This window comes from Eurypyga helias, unplaced genomic scaffold (assembly GCF_000690775.1).
Source record: "Eurypyga helias isolate BGI_N326 unplaced genomic scaffold, ASM69077v1 scaffold1205, whole genome shotgun sequence".
NCBI classification, from domain to species: Eukaryota; Metazoa; Chordata; class Aves; order Eurypygiformes; family Eurypygidae; genus Eurypyga; species Eurypyga helias.
The window spans coordinates 14,433-35,041 of NW_010253155.1; the positions used below are offsets into that span (position 1 = coordinate 14,433).

The following is a 20,609-nucleotide window of genomic DNA, read 5'->3' on the forward strand; positions in this document are numbered from 1 at the left end:
TCCGTTGTTGGGCCTTTCCTTTGTGGCGGCGAGCGTTCGTAGGCTGCAGGGAGGTAGGCAGCTCCCCGGCTGCCGGGGAGGAGAAGGCAGAGCCGGGACTGCCCTCCCTGGCTGAGGTGTAGGGCCCTTGGTCTGGCTCCCTCTGCCTCTGTGGGCACGACACGTTCTCATTCTCCTTCCTCCAGCCATCGCCTGGTTAATGGTTAATAATTCAGCCATGTTTTCTGGTGGTCCCTGCATTATTCTACCCCTGGCGTGTGGCTGGTAGTTCTGGGTCTGTCAGGTTCCTGGCGGGCTCTCGGCTGGCTGGGAAAAGGGAAGGGCGAGTACACAAAACAATTCACGAGTAAAATAGGGTGGTAGTGCAACCTGCTTTCTGTGAAGCTGGAGGATAAAGACCCTGAGAGGCCACGGGTCCGCTGTAGTCCGTTTTCCTGCGGTGTCAAATCTCACTTAAGTGCGATGAGTTTTTTTGTCTGGGTTAGCTAGCGTAAACCCCATTAACCTCCCCAGGTGCCAGGGAGCAGTAACAGCTGGTTGCCTAGGAAGAGCCGCTCTGAAGCCTAAAAAGAACTGTATTGCAAAACCCGGGGAGACTTTAATCCCTCCCCAGGGTGACGAACTCCCTCCTCTGCCTGCCTGGAAGGGCCCCGGCGGTGTGGGTGCTTCATTCCTGTCAGGCAGGTGAGAGAGGAGCTCAGGAAGGAACACTCTCCTGAGTAAACAGGTGCAGGCAGCACATCGAATTAGTTTGGGTTGTGCAGGAGCCCAGTTTGAAGCCACCGAGAATGACTAGTCCCGGGACAAAAGGGTCATGGCTCTCCCAGCCGATGGTGAAGAGTGTGCTGGTTTATCGCAACGGGGACCCTTTCTGCCCAGGGCACCGCATTGTCATCAATGAGAAGAAGATGTCCAACTTTGAGGTCTTCCTGAAAGAGGTGACAGGCAGGGTGAAGGCACCCTTTGGAGCTGTGCATAACATCTATACTCCCCGGAGCGGGCATCGTGTCCGGCAGCTGGAGGAGCTTCAGAGCGGAGAACAGTATGTGGCTGGTGGCAGGGAAGGCTTCAAGAAACTCAAGTGAGTGGCTAAAAAATAACATAATAATTATATGGAACTTGAATATCAGGATTTGGGGTTTGGTACTACAGCAGTACTTCAGAGGACACCCGACCCCTTTTATTGGGCTGCTGTTTTACCATCTGTCACACAGTGCCATATCCTTGACATGACAGTAGAAAAGGAGAAACAGCCCTTTAACCCAAAAGACATGTGGCAATGGCATGTTGTTGTGATGTGTGTGCTTAACTGAGAGGCAAGTGTCAGTATTCCTGCGTAGTGGTAACAGGAAGAAAGCTGTAGAAAGGTGGATTGTTGACAATTCTGCCGTGAAGTTCATGAGCCTGGGAATTTAATTCCCAACACTTCCTTTCTCTCTTGATTTTAAGAACTATAAAATATCCTACCCAGCTATCCACCTCATCATCACTGCTGTTCATTTTGGGTAGGTATATAGCCTTTTTACGACCAGAATAGCTGAGTCCCTCCCATTATTTAGAAGATGACTGGTTGCTTTCTTTTACCTTCTTACACACCAAGAATTAAGCTGACAGTTTCTCTGTTTTCTAGACTACGAGAATATTGTGGAGGACATCTGGGACTTTAGGTGTGTTTCCTAAGTGGCTCTGCATGTGATCAGTAATGGTTCTTAATTCTGGCAGTGAATTTCATGGTCTCAGTTGCCTAATTATGTTTTGTTCAGTCTTTGTGGGCATTTTTCTTACAGTTGAATTAAAAAAAAAATCTCAAAATTAGAAATAGCATTCTGGAGGTGGTGGGGAATTTATATGCTAAACTACCAGCTTCACAGGACCTCTCTCATCTTGGTTGTGTGGAGTTGAAGACTCTACATTTTTCAGTAGAGGTCATTATGTTTCAGGACGAAATTCTCTGTGTAATGAACAGGAACTCTATCAGCACTCCTAGTATTTTTGCCACTGCCTGCTTCTGGAAGATTTTTTGAAGTTTCTTGCACTTCAGTGGCAAAGATAGAGAGGAAGAGGTATGACAGGCTAAATATACGTCCATTTCCCTCTGTACTCTATTCCATGTCAAATACAGTGCTCAACTCTCAGAAAGTTCTCCTGTATCATTTCAGTGTTAAATTCTGTTATTCTGTGGGTGGCTTGAAGTTGTTAGCACATCATGTTTCACCTTCCTAATGTGTTTTATGTTCAACAGACAAGGTAAAAGTAAGTGGCATTAGCATGCAATGTGTAGAGAATTCAGCACTTTGTATTTATTTTTGATGGGGAAAAAACATTTATTTTTGTCATTTCGTGTTTTACGGTCAGAGTTTATGGTGAGAGTTTTTCAGACTTTTATAGTTGCAACATTCCAGAAGATACCGTATCCAGAAGATAAAGTCAACAAAGAGAAAAGCTAACCTGCAGGACTTGATAAAAGCAGGCTGTTTTATATATCGCTTGATAGTATGCCATAGTCCTGTGCCAAAGGGAGGATAAACGGGATGACTTGAGATCTTTTCCATTTCTGCTTTAGAGTTGGAGTTCTTCACTATTAGTATTTATTTATATAGTGCTGTAAATGTAGGCAGTGCTTTTACAAGCTTTATTTAAGACAGGCTGAAGGGCTTAATGTTGATCTTGTTTTTAACTGGGTTGTAGACAGAATGGTAATTAGGGAATGATAATTGCCAGTCTATGGGTTACTCATGCTTAAAGGCTTATTTAATTCCCTTTCTTTGGAAAGGCAATATACAGCTAATCCATCACTGTGTTTTTTAAGTAACACTTTCGTGTTAATGCAATGTAAAAACAAAAAGTGGGAATATCTACTTTGATGGAGAGCAGTGTTGTTCAGATAGATGTATTTTGTTTTCTTGTCCAGTTGAGGCATGTATTTTGTTTATTCATAAAATAATTTTGAAGATGCCATTGGTTCATTGCAATCATAAGAAACCAGGATATACAATGTTCAGATGTGTCCACGTCCTGTTGAAACACAAGTGGTGTTTAAACATCACTTTTAAACTTTAGCTGATACTTCTAAACTTTAGCTGATGACCTGGGTTAAACGTGGATATGAAGGAAAGCTTTACATCTATCAGAGATTTACTGTGAGAAACAAAGAGGCAAGATGATGACTTTGAAAACTCTGGTATGTTGATATCATGCTGAGATTTACTGATCTGCTTTGAAGTAGTATGTGAGCTTCTTTCTGACAAGTGTGTATTGATGCTCTGTTCTAATCACCAGTGACTTGAAGGTGGATGTTTGGTTCTCCCATGTTTTGTATTAGCCTAGAGGGCTAGCTTGCAGATTTATAGTAACAATCCTTCAATAAAATCTTGAATTACTTACTTTTTATGTTATTTTGAGTCATGATACATTTTAAAAGCTTCATATATGGAAAAAGTGTAGAAATATTTATACTTCTAAGTTTGATGCTTCTGTAAATAATCAATACTGTTTTCCTTCCACAGCTATTTGGACATTGGAGAAACAAAGAAGAAAAATGCTGAAGTCAATAACAAGGTAGGATTCTGAAATATTTAAGAAGTAAACCTGCAGTTAATGTTAGTGGCATGCCTGCACTTATGGCCAGTTTTGTGAGGTGTGTGTCTCTGCATTATTTTTACTGTTTTATTCTGTATGGAGATAGCAATGATTTCTAACACACACTTGAATTACAGCATTTACCCAGAAAGAAGCACCAGCTCCCTATTTTTTCATTTTATTTTGCCTTGTGGTCTCATGCCAGGTTTCCAACAATTTAATGGTTTGTGGAGCAGGTTCCGGGCAGTAGGACGCCTTGTACTAAAAGAACCTCAAAAGTGAGGCTTTAGTGTGCTAATGACATTTTCTGTGATACTCAAGGCGCTTCTTATTCAGAGGCTATGAAATATGACACCTCCATTTTATAAATGATCGTAACTTTGTAACCCATTTCTTTCTCATTCAAAATCAACAGGAAAAGTCAGTCTTTCAAGTCAGAGATTTTATTTGCTACTAGTAGTATCATATAAATTTACCTTAAATTCTATTTTTTCTGGGTTATTTATTTATGCAATTGACCAGAATATTTTACAGTTTTGTTGTTTTTATGTAGCCACTCACATTTCCCTGTTGTTTGGGTCTTTTTTTTGCAAAGGAAAGGGAACAATTTTAAAAATTAGGAAAAATTAATTTAACACTGGTGAGGCAGCAGGGTTATACTGTGTTGCTGACGTATATAAAACTGAGCAACATACCTTCACATACCCACTATCTAAGCTTTCATGTGTATTTTCTTAATAAATTCTATTTTTGACCTCCAGCATTTTCTTACTCCAGTTCTGAGTTTCCTCTGATCAGACTTGTGAATCCACTGAAACTAGGTACTTGTGATGTTTCAAGCTGCACAGACAGAGAATCAAATAATTTATCTCACTTTTAATTGTGATCTAAGTAAGAGATTATAATTTTGGGGGGAGGTGAAATGTTTGTATGATAGCAGTATTGCACTTACCTGAACCTGCAACACACAAAATGTAGTTCTGAACCAAAAAAATCTGCCTTTGGATATATGATCAATCTGTACTATTTTTTCTGAACACCTGAATGTGTGGATAGCACCATACTTTATGCTGAAGCAGTATGTGGGTGAAAAAGAAAAAGAAAGGAAATTGCTTCTAATTATCTCTGAAAACGCAGTGGTTTGCGTTCACTATTACGTGTGCGGTGTGAATAATTCCATGTGCCCTTTGCTGAGAAGGTAGTTGTCTTCATGGAAGACTCTTGACTAAATGTGATACTGACAGTTACCAGGACAACCACAGGCTTGCTACTTTAAGGCTAGTTTTAAGACTGATGATTTTGCTGCGAATCCTTACAAGATTCTTGATGTAATAAAAATTCTGTGCAGTTAGAGAAGCAGTTATAGAAGTTGTGGGTTTTTTACTTAGAGTTGCATAATTTGGTAAGAGACACTTCTATTATGATTTCTTGAATCAGTGCTCATTGTATATTAACACTTTCAGCTATCTCTCAGGGCTTTGAAGTATTCAGTATAAACCATCCATTTCAGCTATTTGACTAACGTTTGCAATCTCCATGGTCTCTCTTGAGAACTTAACTCCCCATGTTGAGTTTAATTTTATGTGATTGATTTATTTGAGGAGTCATAAAAGTGAAATGAAGCCTAGTAATAGTCTACAGATTTTTATCTGGGCTTATGAATAATTATTATGAATAATAATAATTTAGTCCTACGAATGAACTTTCAAGGGACTAGTAACAGAAGTTTTGATGCCTAAATATATTTATGTTAAAACAATTTGCAGAAGCAAATTCTGATTTTACGTTTTTCAAGCATTCACCTAGAAATTAAAAATCCCGATGTGTTTTAGAGCCAGGAGGGCAGCAGTATTGCTACATATTTATTCTCTTTGATTATGGTGGATTTGCATCAGCAAACAAAAAACCAGTATTTTTCCACGGAGCCTTGTAGTAATCCTTTATGCTAGCCCACAAAGGTGTTTTGCTTTCCTAAGACATTATTTTAGACTGAATTTCAGAAATAAAATCCTCCCTGTTTGTTTCATTAGAAAAGGGAAAAAAAAAATCAGTGTATGTGAATGACAGCATTGACAAGAAAGAAATTTGTGGCTCAGTCATGCAAGCACAGTAAGGTGTAGTTTGTGCATCACCTCCAAGACTTCAGTAGAAAGATTACCGGTTATGCATGTACAGAGACATTTGTGGGTCAGATCTGAGTTTCTAGTGTTCTGGTGGACTGGGGTGGGGCAGAAGAAAAGAAATTAATAAAACTTGGTTTATTATTTGTTTCACTGCAGCTTTGCAGGCTCCTTGCAGATCAAGGACCATTATGCTATGTGTTGAATAAAAACCTTACCAATGGCTTCACAAACAGCTCCAGGCTAACATCAGGGTTTGCTTTCAGACTGATCTTTGCTAAGTAACGCAATTCCTGTTCTCTTTGTTCTGGTGCTGAAGTACCAGAAGGTACCTGCTCTCCTTTGTTAGCTCCAGCTCTTTTTTCTTTCCTTCCTTCTGTTGCTTATATTTCTTGCCTCCCTTTCCTCCTTTTTTCCCCACTAGCCCCCAGAATGATTTTAGAACATGATATAATTTTTGAGGACTCCCAAATGAATGCTCTGGACACCAGCACATTCTCAACCCACCACCTCAGTAGTGCTGTTGTTAGTCAGAGCCTGGAGACAGCAAAGACTTCTTCAAGCATGTTCTGGGGATTGTCTCTCACCTTTCTCACCTTCTACCTGGCCTTGCTCTGGCCATGGCCAAGACGGTGAGCAGTCATACCAACAAATGACCTTGTGCCACACTACTCCTGAATGCTGCTGGTGAATTTGGAATTGGTGCAAGAGTGTTTTCCACTGGAGGAAATTGTTTTGGAGCTATTAGAGCTGGTTTAGTGGTGGACTTGGTAATGCTAGGTTAATGGTTGGATTTGAAGATCTTAAAGGTCTTTTGCAACCTAAAAGATTCTGTGATTCTAGGCTTAGGTACGAGGGCATGATTCTGGTAGTTTGAGGCACACTTAATTTGACATTTCCTACCTGATGAGTGTTTTGTGGTGCAGGTTTTTCTCCAGTAAAAAAATTAAATATATCTATTTCTTATTCTTATTAGTGAGGAGGGATGCAAAAGGAAGAAAATCTTAGGCATCAGCAGTACATTGTGTATTTGTATGCAGCTGTAGGTTTCTTTTTGTGTAAATTAAGCTACCAAATGTTTGACATCTGCTTTTAGGAATACTTTATTGTTCTTTGAAGGCAGCATCTGAACTACTTTAGCGTGACCTAGACGGGCTGGAGAGCTGGGCAGGGAGATATCTAATGAAATTCAATAAGGACAAGTGTAAAGTACTAGTAAAACGAGAGCAGTTTTAATTTTATGGGCTTTCTTTTAAAAATAAGTATTTTTTTAAAAATAGTTGGAATATGACAGTAATAACATTGCTCTTAAAATCTTGCAAAATAACTGTAGTCTTGTTCTGAGTCCCAACCATTAATCAGAGTTGAGTCTTTAAAAAAAAAAAAAAATTAAAAGCCTTCAGTCATTCTGCTACTGATAGAAATCAGGTTTCAAGGTGGTCTTCAATGAAATAATCTCATTATCAGGATTTCTGATATCAATTATAGGTTTCTTTAATCCAGTGTCTAGTTTCTTAAAATCTAGTTTACCAGACTAAGGCCTCCAAACAACTGAAATAAACAGGCCAAATGCTCACCTGATGGAAAATAGGTATTTTTATTGATCAATCTACCCCAGCTTTGGACTTGAACTTACAGCCCTGTCTTCTGGGTGAAGTTTTGTGTATAGACCCGTGTCAGTATAGGATGATGAATGGAGATGGACTCTGATATCTTATTGCAGGATGATATAATTTATAATAAAAGCAAAGTGCATGAAAGTGATACTCAACATTTATTAAATGTTTCGAAGCAGCAGGAGTTCTGTAGTGTCACTGCAAGTGATGTCTGTAGTTCAGTGATCATTGACTTCAGTAGACTTTGAGCCATGCCCAGGGCCAGGAAGGAGATGGAATGCTGTTAGTTTTGCAAAAATACCAATGGTAGTTGTGGTACTTTAACAGTCACTGGATTTCAAAGATAGTTATATGCATTGATACCATTTTTGCTTTTGCAAATCTTCCTCAGACTGTTGGCTATATGCATGTGAAGAAGGGAATAGTTCAGAGAAAACTGGTAACTCTGGAGAAGAAAGGAAGGTGTTTAGGATGGGAAAAGCCTGCAAGATCCTTTTCACTTCAGAACATCAGTCTGCAATTTGTTTAGTTTCATATTAACATCTGATTTCAGTTCCCTGGTTTCTGAGATAATTGTGATGCAGTAACATTTGAGCAATTATAAAGTACATTCTCACCAGATATGCCCTGCTGCATGCTGGTGGGATTTGAAAGCCACATCTCTCTCTGTTCTCATATCATCCGGTGTTACATGTATGGGGCACTTTCTTGCCTGTTTGTACAGGTAAGTGATGACATCTCTTGCACTGTAGCATTGTGTGGAATAATTACTGGAGGTGACTTGGAAATTAAACTTACATTCATATTTTAAGAAAAGACTTCACAGTACTGAGGAGACTTCCAGGGTGGAGTGCGGCCGATATGCAGAGAATCTCTACCACGGTAGTTCCTTGGGCAACCCTAGATGTTAACATCACTAGGGGAACTTGGTGTGCTGACTGTAAGAGGAACTGTGCGGAAAGTGGAGCACTGCAGTTGAGTTTTCAACAGAAAGTTGAGTACTGCAGCCAGGCTCTGTACTGATATGGGAACTTGAAGGTACTATGGAACTGATAAGCTGCATATTTGATACCCTGGGCCAAGTCTGCCATCTTTTGACAAAATGCTGTCGTTTAGGGGAACTTTGCTCACTATAATCTCATTATAATACAAACCCACACCTCCATCCCAAAAACTACTCGCCTCCAAGGTGTGACCACCCCTCAATGAGCATGCACTCTGAATTTTTCCTATACCTTTAAAGTGAAGCAAGAATATTGTACACCAGTCATAACCAAGATATGTATGACTAGAGTCACTCAAACTCCTCCTGAAAGGTAAAAAATAGTATAAAAATGGATGATTAAGAGAGGAGGGGTGTCAGGGAAGATACCGTCACAGACACATCAGGGAAGATACCATCGCAGACCACCTCTGACTTCTGGGACCAGACAATGGGCTGAGCCTCTCTTCCCCCACGTAGGGATGCCTTGGGTGAGATTTAAACTCTTAGTTACACTAAGTATTTTCCTACGAAACTTAGAAATCTCTATATAGAGAGAGTTATTTTATGCTGTTATATTATTCGAGTAGTTTTATGTTGTTGTATGTTACTATATTACTTGCACATACTTTTGCAGACAGTGTATCATCACCATCAGTCCAAAAGAATCTGCACTTCTATTGCGTCAATAGATCGCACTATTCATTAATCTCGCCGTGTGAGTTCTTACTGAACGCGACCAAACTCCTTAAGTCTGACTGTGCTAGTTCATTGAACGTGACTAGACCAATAGGGCATCACGCTATTCGTGCATCTGTAATAGTGATAGTTCAGTACGTTGAATGTAAACGGATTTATAGTGTGCAAAATTGGCATCACTCGGAATCTAATCCCAGCTGCCCCCACCCCCTCTGATATCTGAGGGTAAGCAGAAGGGCAAGGGAGCTTATTTTCTACCATTTTACTTTGCCTTTTAATGCAACACTTTGTCATAATTGTTCTGCATGGAAGGCTGGAGCAAGTTTCCTAAGAAAAGTATGATTTTTCAATTCCCCTTTGATGACCTCTACAACAAGCTTATCTTCCAGAATTGTCACATCCCATTTTATTTTAGAATTTTTGGGGAGAGAACAAGGATAGAGACTAAGTTCAAATTTCTGCCTTCTCCCTCTTTCAACCAAGGACAGGAATGAGTGTGAAAGAAGACATTTGTCCCAGAAACATGGGGAAATTTTGTGTCAGTCTCAGCAAATGGCAGCCAGGTTCTTGATTGGTTTAAATCCTCTGGCAGAGCCCTCATGCTATAGTATGTCTCAACTTTTTGTGGTTACATTACTGGTAGGGGAAGTAGGAAAAATGACCAAAGGTAAAGCTTTGATACAAACTATTCCTCAGGTATGTTTCTATCCATCACTTCTTTTGTCAACCAAGCTTCTTGTTTTGCAAAAGAGATCCTTTTTGTACTGAAGGTGATCTGCAACTACAGATACATTTTAAATTATGTGCTTGAGGAACCTACAATCTCTTGAGGAAGTATGGACCAACAGAGTTACCATTTATTTATTATATAGGTAATTGTTTGTAAAAGGTACTGGATGTTATTTTCCAGTTATGAGGTATGAAGTATGGACATTTATATTTCTCTAGGCACTATCTCTGGTCTTGATGTTCTCTCCCTGTGCGCTCAAAAAGATGACTGTTACTTGTCATTGAGACTGGGTGAGCTGCTGAAGAATTAACTGAGCTTTTATGTTTGCAAGTCCTGTAGGCAACTATTTGTTTTAAACTCTTTGTTTCACTAAAATGTGTTCAGCTGAAACCCCCTTTCTTTTTTGAGTTTTTATGACCAGCAGTTTTTAAAACACGGTGAAGTAAATAAGCTTTGCAATGTGTTATTGTAAGAGCGAAGAATTGGAGGTACCAACGAAAAGCAGATGTATTTTGATGTTGAAGAACCAGTCTCTTGCAACCAGAAGAAAAAAGGTTATAGTGTCTGTATGAAACAGCATCTATTATCAAAAGTTCCTAGTAGGCCTGCTTTAAGCTGCTTTGCTGACCATATAGATAGATTTGCCCTTGGTTGAGAGCACACAGATTTTCTTAGGTAGAACAAACATCAAGGTTTTTTGTCTGCACTTTTTCTCCTGAGTTTCTAGGACAAGGTGATTGTGTGGCAAGCTCTGACAAGTAGTTTTGTGCGCTTAAGTTTCATTGTAATTTATGTTCCATTCGGATTTTTTTTTACAGACCTAAATTCTAGAAAAAACATTTATAAAGTTATTTAAGAAAGTTCTACTTACATGTCTTACTCTACGTAAGGCACATCAAGAGTTAGTTCTATACTGTAGAGAGATAAGGATGATGTAGACTCCTTTCCTTAGGTACACCAATGTTTTTTATGATGTTTAAGTAATGAAAACATCCTGGTCCACATTTTATGACATATGCCTACTTATGGTGTGTTTATAACGTTACTCATCAGTTGGGAACTGCTGCAGGGCAGTAAGTATAAAATGGATGTTGTAAGAGCTGGTTGGGGCAAACATATGGTTGGTTGGGGGTGTCACTTTACCCAATTTCTCTGAGTGGTGAGTTCATTCTGGAGAGCTGTCATTTAGCATTACAAGTGGCTGTGTATGGCTCTTGGTCTGTCAGATTCAGTGATGCATGCCAGGGCCCTGGTGTGGGTGATGCACTAGGGACTCTCTGCCCATCACCACCAGGTCTTGTCCTACTTTTTCAGCTCCATGTTCAGCCTGGGTACCCTTTTGCAGTTCTGTGGCCTCACTTGTATTAGTTGTGTCCTGGTCACATTTTTCCAGCGATTCATTTTTTTTCAGTGTTTTACATAAATGTATTTTTGAAACATTTATTTACATAAACATTTTGAAACTTTTAGATTTCTTTCCAATCCAATGCCTGTGAGGCTCACATTGGTCACACGCTGAATGACAGAGACGTGTTAGGATGTGGAGTAGGGTGTGTTTGCTTGCTAGGGAGATTCATAGAGGATATCTGTTCCTGTGATCAAGCTGTGACTGGCAGAATGTGCCTTCTCCTGGTGGTCTCCAGCTGCAGTACATCAGCTGAGTCCCCTTCCTGCTGTGGGGTCTTGTTATTCAGCAGATCACAGCCTGTATCAGCTGGCTACTGTGTTCTTTGTGAGATCCTGGGCCAGAAAAGGTTCCCTAAATTATCTAGTGCTGACAGAAGAGGCAGGCACCATGTTGGGGGGTGTGATGTGGAAAATAAAATGTTTGAGACTTGGTAGATCTGAACTTACCATCAGAATTTTGAAAAAAAGCATCTGAGATGTTGAAATAAAAGTATTTTGTGGAGCTGCCATTTTTCCGTTTCCCTCTGGTCCTCCATATTTTAAAATTCAATTATTTTAGTATAATTTATGGCAATTGTTTCTTCTGCATCCTTTTAGTGCATTTTCGTTGCTGAACAGTGAAGTCATCACTCATCTGTTGGTAGTGATATTATTTGATTAATTTGTAAAAAGTGAATTTTGGGTTTATAATGTAGCCTTATTTTCACAAATTATCTTGGTATATTTATGCCAGATATACCTTGTCCCTAACGTACTTGCATATTTTTTCCAAGGACATTCTCATGAAAAATCCCAGTATTTATAACTACTGTTTATTTCAGACCTAGCATTATCATATCTGATGAATAATGTACATGTACATTCATAAGAAAAACTTGTCATTTTCCAATGAGTGGACTCTTGATTCACTTAAACTTTTAACTGTCAGTTAGAAATAGTTCATTGATATTTTCTTTATACAGGAGATTTTATGAGGGTAAGAGAGTGCCTGAACAGATATTAAAAATTATCCCAGCATGTGCAAATTACAGCCATTTGATGTCAAAACAATCTATCTTCACAGGAAATTCTTTCCTAATTATTTCCTAAAAATTAGAACAAAACAAACACCATTTGTGCTTCCCAAAATTACTTTACACAAAATATTTGTATGTCTGGAAAAGAATTGTGTATAAAGGTGCACTTCATAGTCCTGTGCCAATATGTAAAACTGAACCCTCTTAGAAGACTAAACTCCCATATGTGACCAGTTTGATTTCTTCTACTGCTGGTGTCACAGACTAAGAAATCTCTCATTTTCTGATGCTGAATTAATTAAGATTCCTACTGTAGGAGTAGTTTTGAGAATAAGGCTATCAAAATGCAAAGAATAAAAAAAAATGTGATATTCATCCTTAATCTCCTGAGCAACATGTTTAATAGTTAACTTTTATATGACATTGTTTGATATTTAGTATCCTGGCAACATAATTAGCACAAGACATACAAAACAGATACTCTCCCTGAGTGTTCATAAACTTATCAGGAGGAATCAGAGAAGAACTGACCAGCCATCCAGTTAAAACTGTGTCATTTTTTCTGTTTGAGCCTATGAATTAATAAAATTTCTCTTTATATATTTCTGTATACCTGAATTGTGTGATTCTGAGTATTTTAATTAACAGCTTGCTTACAGATGCATTTAACAGTTTTTGGAGCAACAGAAAGACTTGTAGAGGCTTTGGTTCATGCCAGTAGAGATTTCATGGTCTATATTGAGTTTGATGTGAAACTTTAGAGTTGGTCTTCTCCTTGATTAACACACCTGCCTTGTTCTGTAAAATAACTGCTGTTTCTGGTCTGTGGGCAGGCTGGGAGGAAGGAAGAGGTGCCAGTACTGAAACTTTTAATGAGGCATTTTAGTCTCACTAAAAACTTGTTGCATACTGACTTGACTTACTGGAAACATTAACAACTTTTACCCTTTATTAAAAATAATGAAAAAGCCCCCTGTTTTTTTGAGGTGTCGCTTTTTGTTCTTCAGCTGTCACTGTTCCCAGGTTCCGGCCACAAACCTATCAGAGACTTCCTTTTGGTTTAAATGAGTCTAAGGAACTTAGGGAAAATACACAAATTATGGGAGACAAAAATAGTCAGAATTGGCAGTATTATGTCAGTGACAGAAATGAGCATCAGGATCTATTTTGCCTGAATAAAATCTACATTATTGCTGCCATCATTATGTGTGTTGTAAGCAGTGTATTGTATAGTATCATGCAACTCAGAAGAAATAGGAGGTATTCTTGAGTTTGAGAAGCAACACCAGTGTGATGTATTTTGGAGTGCTGCACAGGCTGAGTGCCTGGGCAGATAAGGCAATGACATTGTCTAGTTTATCCCAGCTGGAGATCTGGCCCCTAATGCAATGCCCCAAGACTATGACATCCCAAGTGAAACATTTTTCTTTCCAAGGCTTACCCAGATGGAGTGAGATGCCAAGATGCACCAGGGATATGAAGACCATTTTACTTATCATGGCAGATTGGGAGGGTGACTTGCCTTGGAGGTGAAGGGAATTTTGTGTTAGCCTTGCCGTCTAGAAGGCTTCCTGAATCCGTACATAACCATTTGTTCTGGTATAGTTTGTTTCCGGCTCATCTATGCTTTATGTGTTTTGAGAAGTTTGTGTATTGCCATGGTGTTGTGACCTATTTATGTAAGGTAGGAAATCTGGTCTGTTAACAGCAGTTTGAGTGGTGTTTTGTATCCACACCAGTAGAAAGGCTGGTAGTTTCTTGCACAAGGCTGTTTTGTACTGTCCAGTGTACCATCTAGCAATGCAAAGTAGCCAGGGAAATGTAGATTATCTGGTTTAATTGCAGTGTAGGATAACTGAAATGGTTTTGTCTAATCAAATATCTCATGAATTTGACTGCATCTTTTGTTGAAGTGTATAAAAATGCCTATTTTAAAAAAAGTCATATTTCTATGAAATAGGTAAGGTAAGATGTTTCCTATGCTGTAATAGCTTATCATTCTAATTTGCTTTTAATCACTGAACCATGAACATTCCTTTCTTTCACATCACAGGCTGGTAATAGTGTGTATAAATGGAGTTTTGGTTCTTTTGACCTCAGCTATGCCTGAGGGGAATGCAAATACTTGTTTTAAATTTCTTGGGCACATTGATTAACAAACAGACCATTGTTACAAACTGGCAAAGCCATGGCTCATTGCATGAGCTGATAAATTTGGAATGTGACATTGTGTTGAAATATTTAAAACTTCAAAAGGTTACTTATAAAGTGACATGAGTAATGAGTGAGATGTTCATAGCGCCCAAGACTATATTAATACAGCAGTAAGAAAGGACAGCTCTTAAACCTGTATAAATCAAACCAGCACAGAGCATCTGGTTCAGGGAGGTTATGTTTTTTGACTGTTGTTTTGCTGCCTTCCAATATGGCTTTATAAATATGTGTAAACCTGTAAATTTTGCTGTTGTTCAGTTGCCCTCTTTGATGGGGGCCACCTCTGGTAAGAAAAGGAAATAAATACCATTTCTTAGCTATGGATAAGCCTGTGTCTTCATGGCAGCCTGTGAAAGTGCTGCCAGACCTCTTTATTATGTCTGCAATTAATATAAACTGGATGGAAAAGATGGGAGTGGCACATTTCTGTATTAAACTATTCTAAAGTGCATAAAAGTCACCTTGTATGAAACTGAATATGCAGCATGGTATGTTCAGAGGACAATTAAAGTACCATTTAATAAACTATATACTTTTCTGATATACAAAGGATTGATTCTCTGAAGTGTCAAGTACCTCTTGCAAGTCCTGAGTAGCCAACAGGAGGTTGGGTAGGGTCTGTCCCACTTTCCAGTTTATATTTAAATAGTAAGTGTGAAAAGTATAATTCGTAGAAGCAAAAACATTATGCATAGGGATCAGCAAATAGGTTCATACCAACCAAAACAAATACACTTAATTTTGCCACATCTTTGTTTTAGGGATTATGATTTTACCTTTTACTGTTTAACATATTTCTGAAGAAAGAAGTAAAAAATGTGTGGGTTGCTCAGAGTCCTTATATAAATAGCCATTCTCAGTGATGATTTCCCTGTAATACCATGTTTGTAAGGTTCTTTTCCCAATGTAACACTTCTTGGAATTAGAAGCATTGCATAAGCAAGTCCATCTGTAGTGTTCTAGAAAGGAGTAACATGGTTTTAGTTGATGTTCAGTCTTTCATGTGGTCAGCTGAACATAAATAAACATAATAGAAATTCTTGTATGAAAATTATATTTAATTGGTGTAGATATGTATGCATACACACATATTATATACCTGTATACACATGTGGATATGCACATACTAATTCAAAATGGTTTTCTTACAAAAACTATTTTTCATATGCACACATTTAATAGTGTATGTGAAGTAATGGTTTGGCTGCTGATCATTTTGGTTTTTGTTGCCAGCAGTCAACAGTGGAAGATGTAAGTACAGAAAGTAGATTGTGCAACGTGCTGTGTGTGTTTGCTAAATATTTTGTGTGTATTTGTTAGATTTTGTTAATATTTAGCATATTTTTTAATAAAAGGGAAAAATGTGTAGAATGTTGTTATAAAACAGCTGTGAAGGTGTGGATTTTTTTACCATGTTTCAGTTAGATGTTGATCTACATCTTGGCTTTGTATTGTGAAAGGAATGTTTTGAGGCACTCATCTGCGTCTAACATTCAGCAACAAAAATTCAATCACAATGAATTATGACTGAAGGTGAAAGCTGAGCTCTAAGAGACTCCCTTTAGAATGTATTCTGACATTCAAGTGTTTACAGAGATCTCAAATACTGCAGACTGATCCCCACTTTCAGAACATAGCCTGCATTGAGTTTAGCTGCTTTGTTTTTCCCAGACTCTGCAAGGTACTTAGCAGAGTTATTTCACAGATGGCAACTGCTCTCTGGAGCCAGAAAGATCCACACTGCTGGGGCACCCATGGTGTATTTCCAACTGTGTTTAGCTCCTGTTGCCTTGCAAATTCGCATTTGACTGATTGCTTCCAGCTTACTTAAAGTTCCCTCTGAGTTTCAACTGATAGAATGCTTTCTCCTTCATCCCCTAAATGCTTTGTGTTGCTGCTCTATGTTGTCATGTGATGCCTCAGATTAATATCTCCTCACAAATTATGAAATGTTGGTGACATTTGTCAGTAGGATATGGAAACTGCCCTTGAATGGGTCTTTTTAAGCAACTTGAAAAATGTACGAAATTTAAAGATAAAACCATAATGGAGCCAGACCACTGATTAATGTAAATGTGCTTACAATTGCTGAAATAAATTGGATGTGCTGATTTACATCAGCTGAAAATATGGCTGGTGAAATTAAAAGAAAATAAATGGCTTAGTGGGCTCATGATGCTGATCTCTTAATGCAGGCACAAACTTTCACCCAAGACTACATCGCTGTAAATATGTAACTCTGCAGTGCCAGATGGGTCAGGCTATTCCAGATGCTGCAACACTGTGCTACCTCAGATAAACAAAATAGGAGCAGAATCATGTAGTCTTTAATTAACTCCTGGCTCAGGTCTTCGCTGGGGTGGTTTGACATAACTCCGTATACTTCAAAGTAACTAGATTGATTTACAGTATCTGAGCACTTCATCTTTTATTAATGTACACTTCTGTATATTGAAATTATGTGGCTTGCTTTTCATAAGCATAAATAGTTTAACATTGGTCAGACAGAAGTTGTTTTAAACTCTGTGAGGTTGTAACTCAAAAACTGTGCTATCCCCTCCTCCCCAAAAAACCCAGCTAAAACCCCCAAAAAGCCCAAAAGAGAACAAGACAGTCAGGTAAAGAATGGTGTATAGGGTGGTTGGTTGGTTTGTTTCTATTTTCTTTTTTCTTTTTTTTTTTTAATCACTGCAGTATAGGTCTAGGCAAACTTTTTTAAAAGAGTGGCTTCAGAGCAAGCTAGGGTAGCTTGAGCTGAGTTTTTTCGCTGCTTTACCTTGAGAGCTTGATATACTATGCTGTAGCCAGAACATACACTGGGCATCTGTAAGAGTTGTCTCTTGTGCATTGTGGAATACTTTATTATACTATATTGCAGTTACTTGGATGTCTGCAGGCTTGCCAACTTTAATTTTAAAGGTGTTGTACACAGCTCTTTTGCAGCACGCTCCATCTGCAGGCACATCCCTCTTTATGGTGTGTGGGTTTTTAAAAATTTTCTTATAATTTATATACTTATTTTATCATTTCCTCTCTCTCCATTACAGCATCAGAGTGTCCCTGTGGATGAATATAGAGAGATGTGTGGTGGGTGGTGGTTTTTTTTTTGGCCCCTGAAACAGATCCGGTGTAAAACGTGCATTCAGGAGGCAAGGAGTCTCAAAGACATTAGTTCTCTCTCCTGTTCCTGACAGACAATAGCCTAAACATCTGCCTAAGAGCATGTGGGACTCCAAGAAAATATGCAGTACCTGCCTCTGCTCTTCACATTGGGTGTGGCAAAAGACTCTTCAGAGAATTCTGGCCACAATGGTACAGCGTCTGCTTAACTTAGTCTGGACTGCTTTTTTCCAAGCTCCCAGAAACTGAGGTCTTGTTATAGACTGTGCTACATATTGTGTTTTAATAATGTCATGGTCATCTTAGTGTTTCCACACACAGACTTTTCTGGCATTACATTAGCAAATGTAACATTAGCAAATTGCACTGACATGTTTTTTTCATCTTTAATACAGGAGGTACATTTGATTTAAACACTCTTAACAAAGCAGTGCAAGTTTGCATTTTGTTCTGGTTTAGGCGATGTTTAGGTAGAAAAGACAAATATTAAGTCTCTGCTCAAACTGGCCCCATCTTACAGTCCCCTGCAGTTTGCTTGTTTAAAAACAAGGTTGACGTGTTAGGCTGCCAGAAATATTAATGACTCCTTGAGAGAGTAACCCCAATGACTGACTTGCAAGCTGATGCCGCATTATCTATTATTGGCAGAAATACAATCCTTTGAGTAATAAATGGGCCCTTAAAATCTATCAGGTTGCTTCTTTTCTCAGCGGCCCTGATGATTGGGCTGTATGCAATAACATCATGGCCTTCTGAGAAGCCAACATCAAAATTAATGGTTTCATCAGGTTGCAGGAAGAACTAAGTAATTGGACACACCTAGGACTAACCTAAAGGGCTCCTTTATGCTTAGTGAATATTTTCTAACTGTTTTCAGTAAAGTGTAAATCGTTGAAATCTGAAAGTTGCAGACTGCATCAGAGAACCTGGTTTGATGGACTGTTTGGAGTATGTGAGCACTTGAGTATAGGTATGAACAGCGTAAGTGAGCATCAGGAATGGATAAGGAATCAACTTTTAGGAAAAGTGATATAAGGCTTTACTAGTTATATATTGAATACTCTATAGGGGATTAGCATGTGAACCTAGCAGCTACACGGGGAAGGGTAAGGGCAGCCTAAGTTAAGTCATTCCCATTTAGGATGCAACCTGAGTTTGGAGCCTAAATATTAGGACCTGATACTATAGAAGTAAATTAGTATTGCCTCAGCTTTTGGTAGCATACTCTTTAGAAAGTTACCTTATTTTTCCTATAGTATGAAGCTTTCTATTAGATTGCTTACATTGCTGTTGTAAGCCATTAAGGGTTATTTGCCCAATAGAAATGTTTTTGGATGTTGCAGTTTAAGGTGTGTTTTCTTTTTCTTCCTAGAGACTCAGTAAATTTTGGTGACATAAACAATAAGTTATGCTCTGAAAAATAAGTGTTTGGTGTAGAAGTTGCTGTGTGAGGTTCTTTGGGTTATGTGGGAAGTCGTATCTGAATATTTTAATAATAATTTTCAGCTAGTTTGAAATATGTAGTAGGTTGAGCACCTCTCTTCCTTTTTTTCATTATATACAAGAGAAAGATCTGGAAAACAGTTCTGTCAGTACTAAATGCATTTGTGTGAAAATCCATGCAGACTTAAAGCACTGGAGCCCACATCATTTTCCATAAATTAAATGAGAAGTATTGGTTAAGTTAGCACAGAGTATGATAAAGCTGCAACACATCACGTCATTACACTGCTTTACATAGTGACTGGAACATTGACAGTTTAAATAAACTTTGTATATCTGTTTGAAAGCATATCTCTGTGCATGCTGGCTAGTTCATCCTTTAAGCTTTTATAGTGTTTTTCAGAAATGTAGCCAACTTGTTAATGCATGTACTGTGACTTTTGAATGTTTGTTTGGGTTTGACACCTTATTTTAATCTGCTAATTATGGAAAATTTTTGAAAAATCTTCACAATGATTTTGAAGTTTGGGTTTATCCTTTTTTTTTAATATGAATGTATGTTTATAAATGCAATAGGGAATCCTAACTAGGTGATATTGCATAACTTTCTATTCAGTATAATGGCATTGATGTTGAGCCAACTGACTGATCTCAATGCAATGTCTGTTCGAAGGAGTACAGGGAATAATGCTGAGAATTAAGTAGCCTATTCTGAGAGCTAAAAATCTGCAGCTCAGCTCACTTGTGAGTCATTCCCTTAAAAGGAGCATAGTATTCAGCAGCCTTTAGAAATCAGTGATGGATTTGGATGTAAAGACCCGTACAAGAGCAAAATTGCTTGTTACATAATAGCAGAGAGACCTAGAAATGGCATTTATTGTTAAAAAGAGAAGGTGTTGCCTGGTCCATGGTTATGAGCAGTAAAGACTAAGAAAGCAAGAACAGCTTTTGGGAGTGTTGTCTTGTGTCTCTAGGAACAACAGCTGAGAATTGTCACCAAAGATGTTCATACAATTCTGACCTCTTAGTGGAAACCATACGCTGTGCCATGCTGCACTGTGGTATACTATGCTGTGGTTGTTATTCAACATGTGTATAAACTGGCAGCAGTAATTATGTATGCTCTTTAGAAAGTAAAGCTGGAATGGAATAAAATGCATGTTTTATAAACAAGAACTTCCTTCTGCAGATACGCTGCCCCTTTGCTGGTGGTGGTCAAGGCGAGCTGTTTCCCAGTGTAAAGACTGAATAATTTCTATTTCTTTTTGACCTTGCAGGTCAAGCCGGTTACTCACAGTAGAATCACTGTGTCAGCACGGTTTCGAAAATCACTCCAGGAGCCCTACATTATTTTGTAAGTAGAATTTTCAATTAGTGAACCACCATTTGTGGGGTGTGGGGGATGTGTCTTAACTTCAGATGAGTTTTGTTTAAAATGCTCCTCCAAATTATTTTACTTTGCTTTATTTCAGCCTGATTGCTAATGGAGACCTTATTAGACCTGTAGTACGCCTCCTCATTCCCAGGAAAACACTGAATCATTGGGATCGTATTCTCGAAATGATTACAGTAAAAGTTACCCTCAGAAGTGGAGCTGTTCAAAGGTATTAGGAAGCTATTTGCAAGATACATTTGATATTTGTATATATGTTTTTAAAATTCCATAGGTAAGTGTAATGGATC

General features: G+C 38.5%; 1 protein-coding gene across 1 annotated transcript; it reads left to right on the forward strand.

Annotated features, from left to right (window-relative positions):
- Positions 1 to 788: 788 nt before the first annotated feature.
- On the forward strand, positions 789 to 20,530 carry LOC104510340 (doublecortin domain-containing protein 2-like; the record flags this gene model as incomplete). The annotated part of the gene is made up of 4 exons (XM_010152555.1): positions 789 to 1,081; positions 3,507 to 3,558; positions 20,204 to 20,280; positions 20,399 to 20,530. Coding segments are annotated over exons 1-4 (554 nt in total), but the record flags the coding sequence as incomplete, so codon positions are not given.
- Between the last annotated feature and the right edge of the window lie 79 nt (positions 20,531 to 20,609).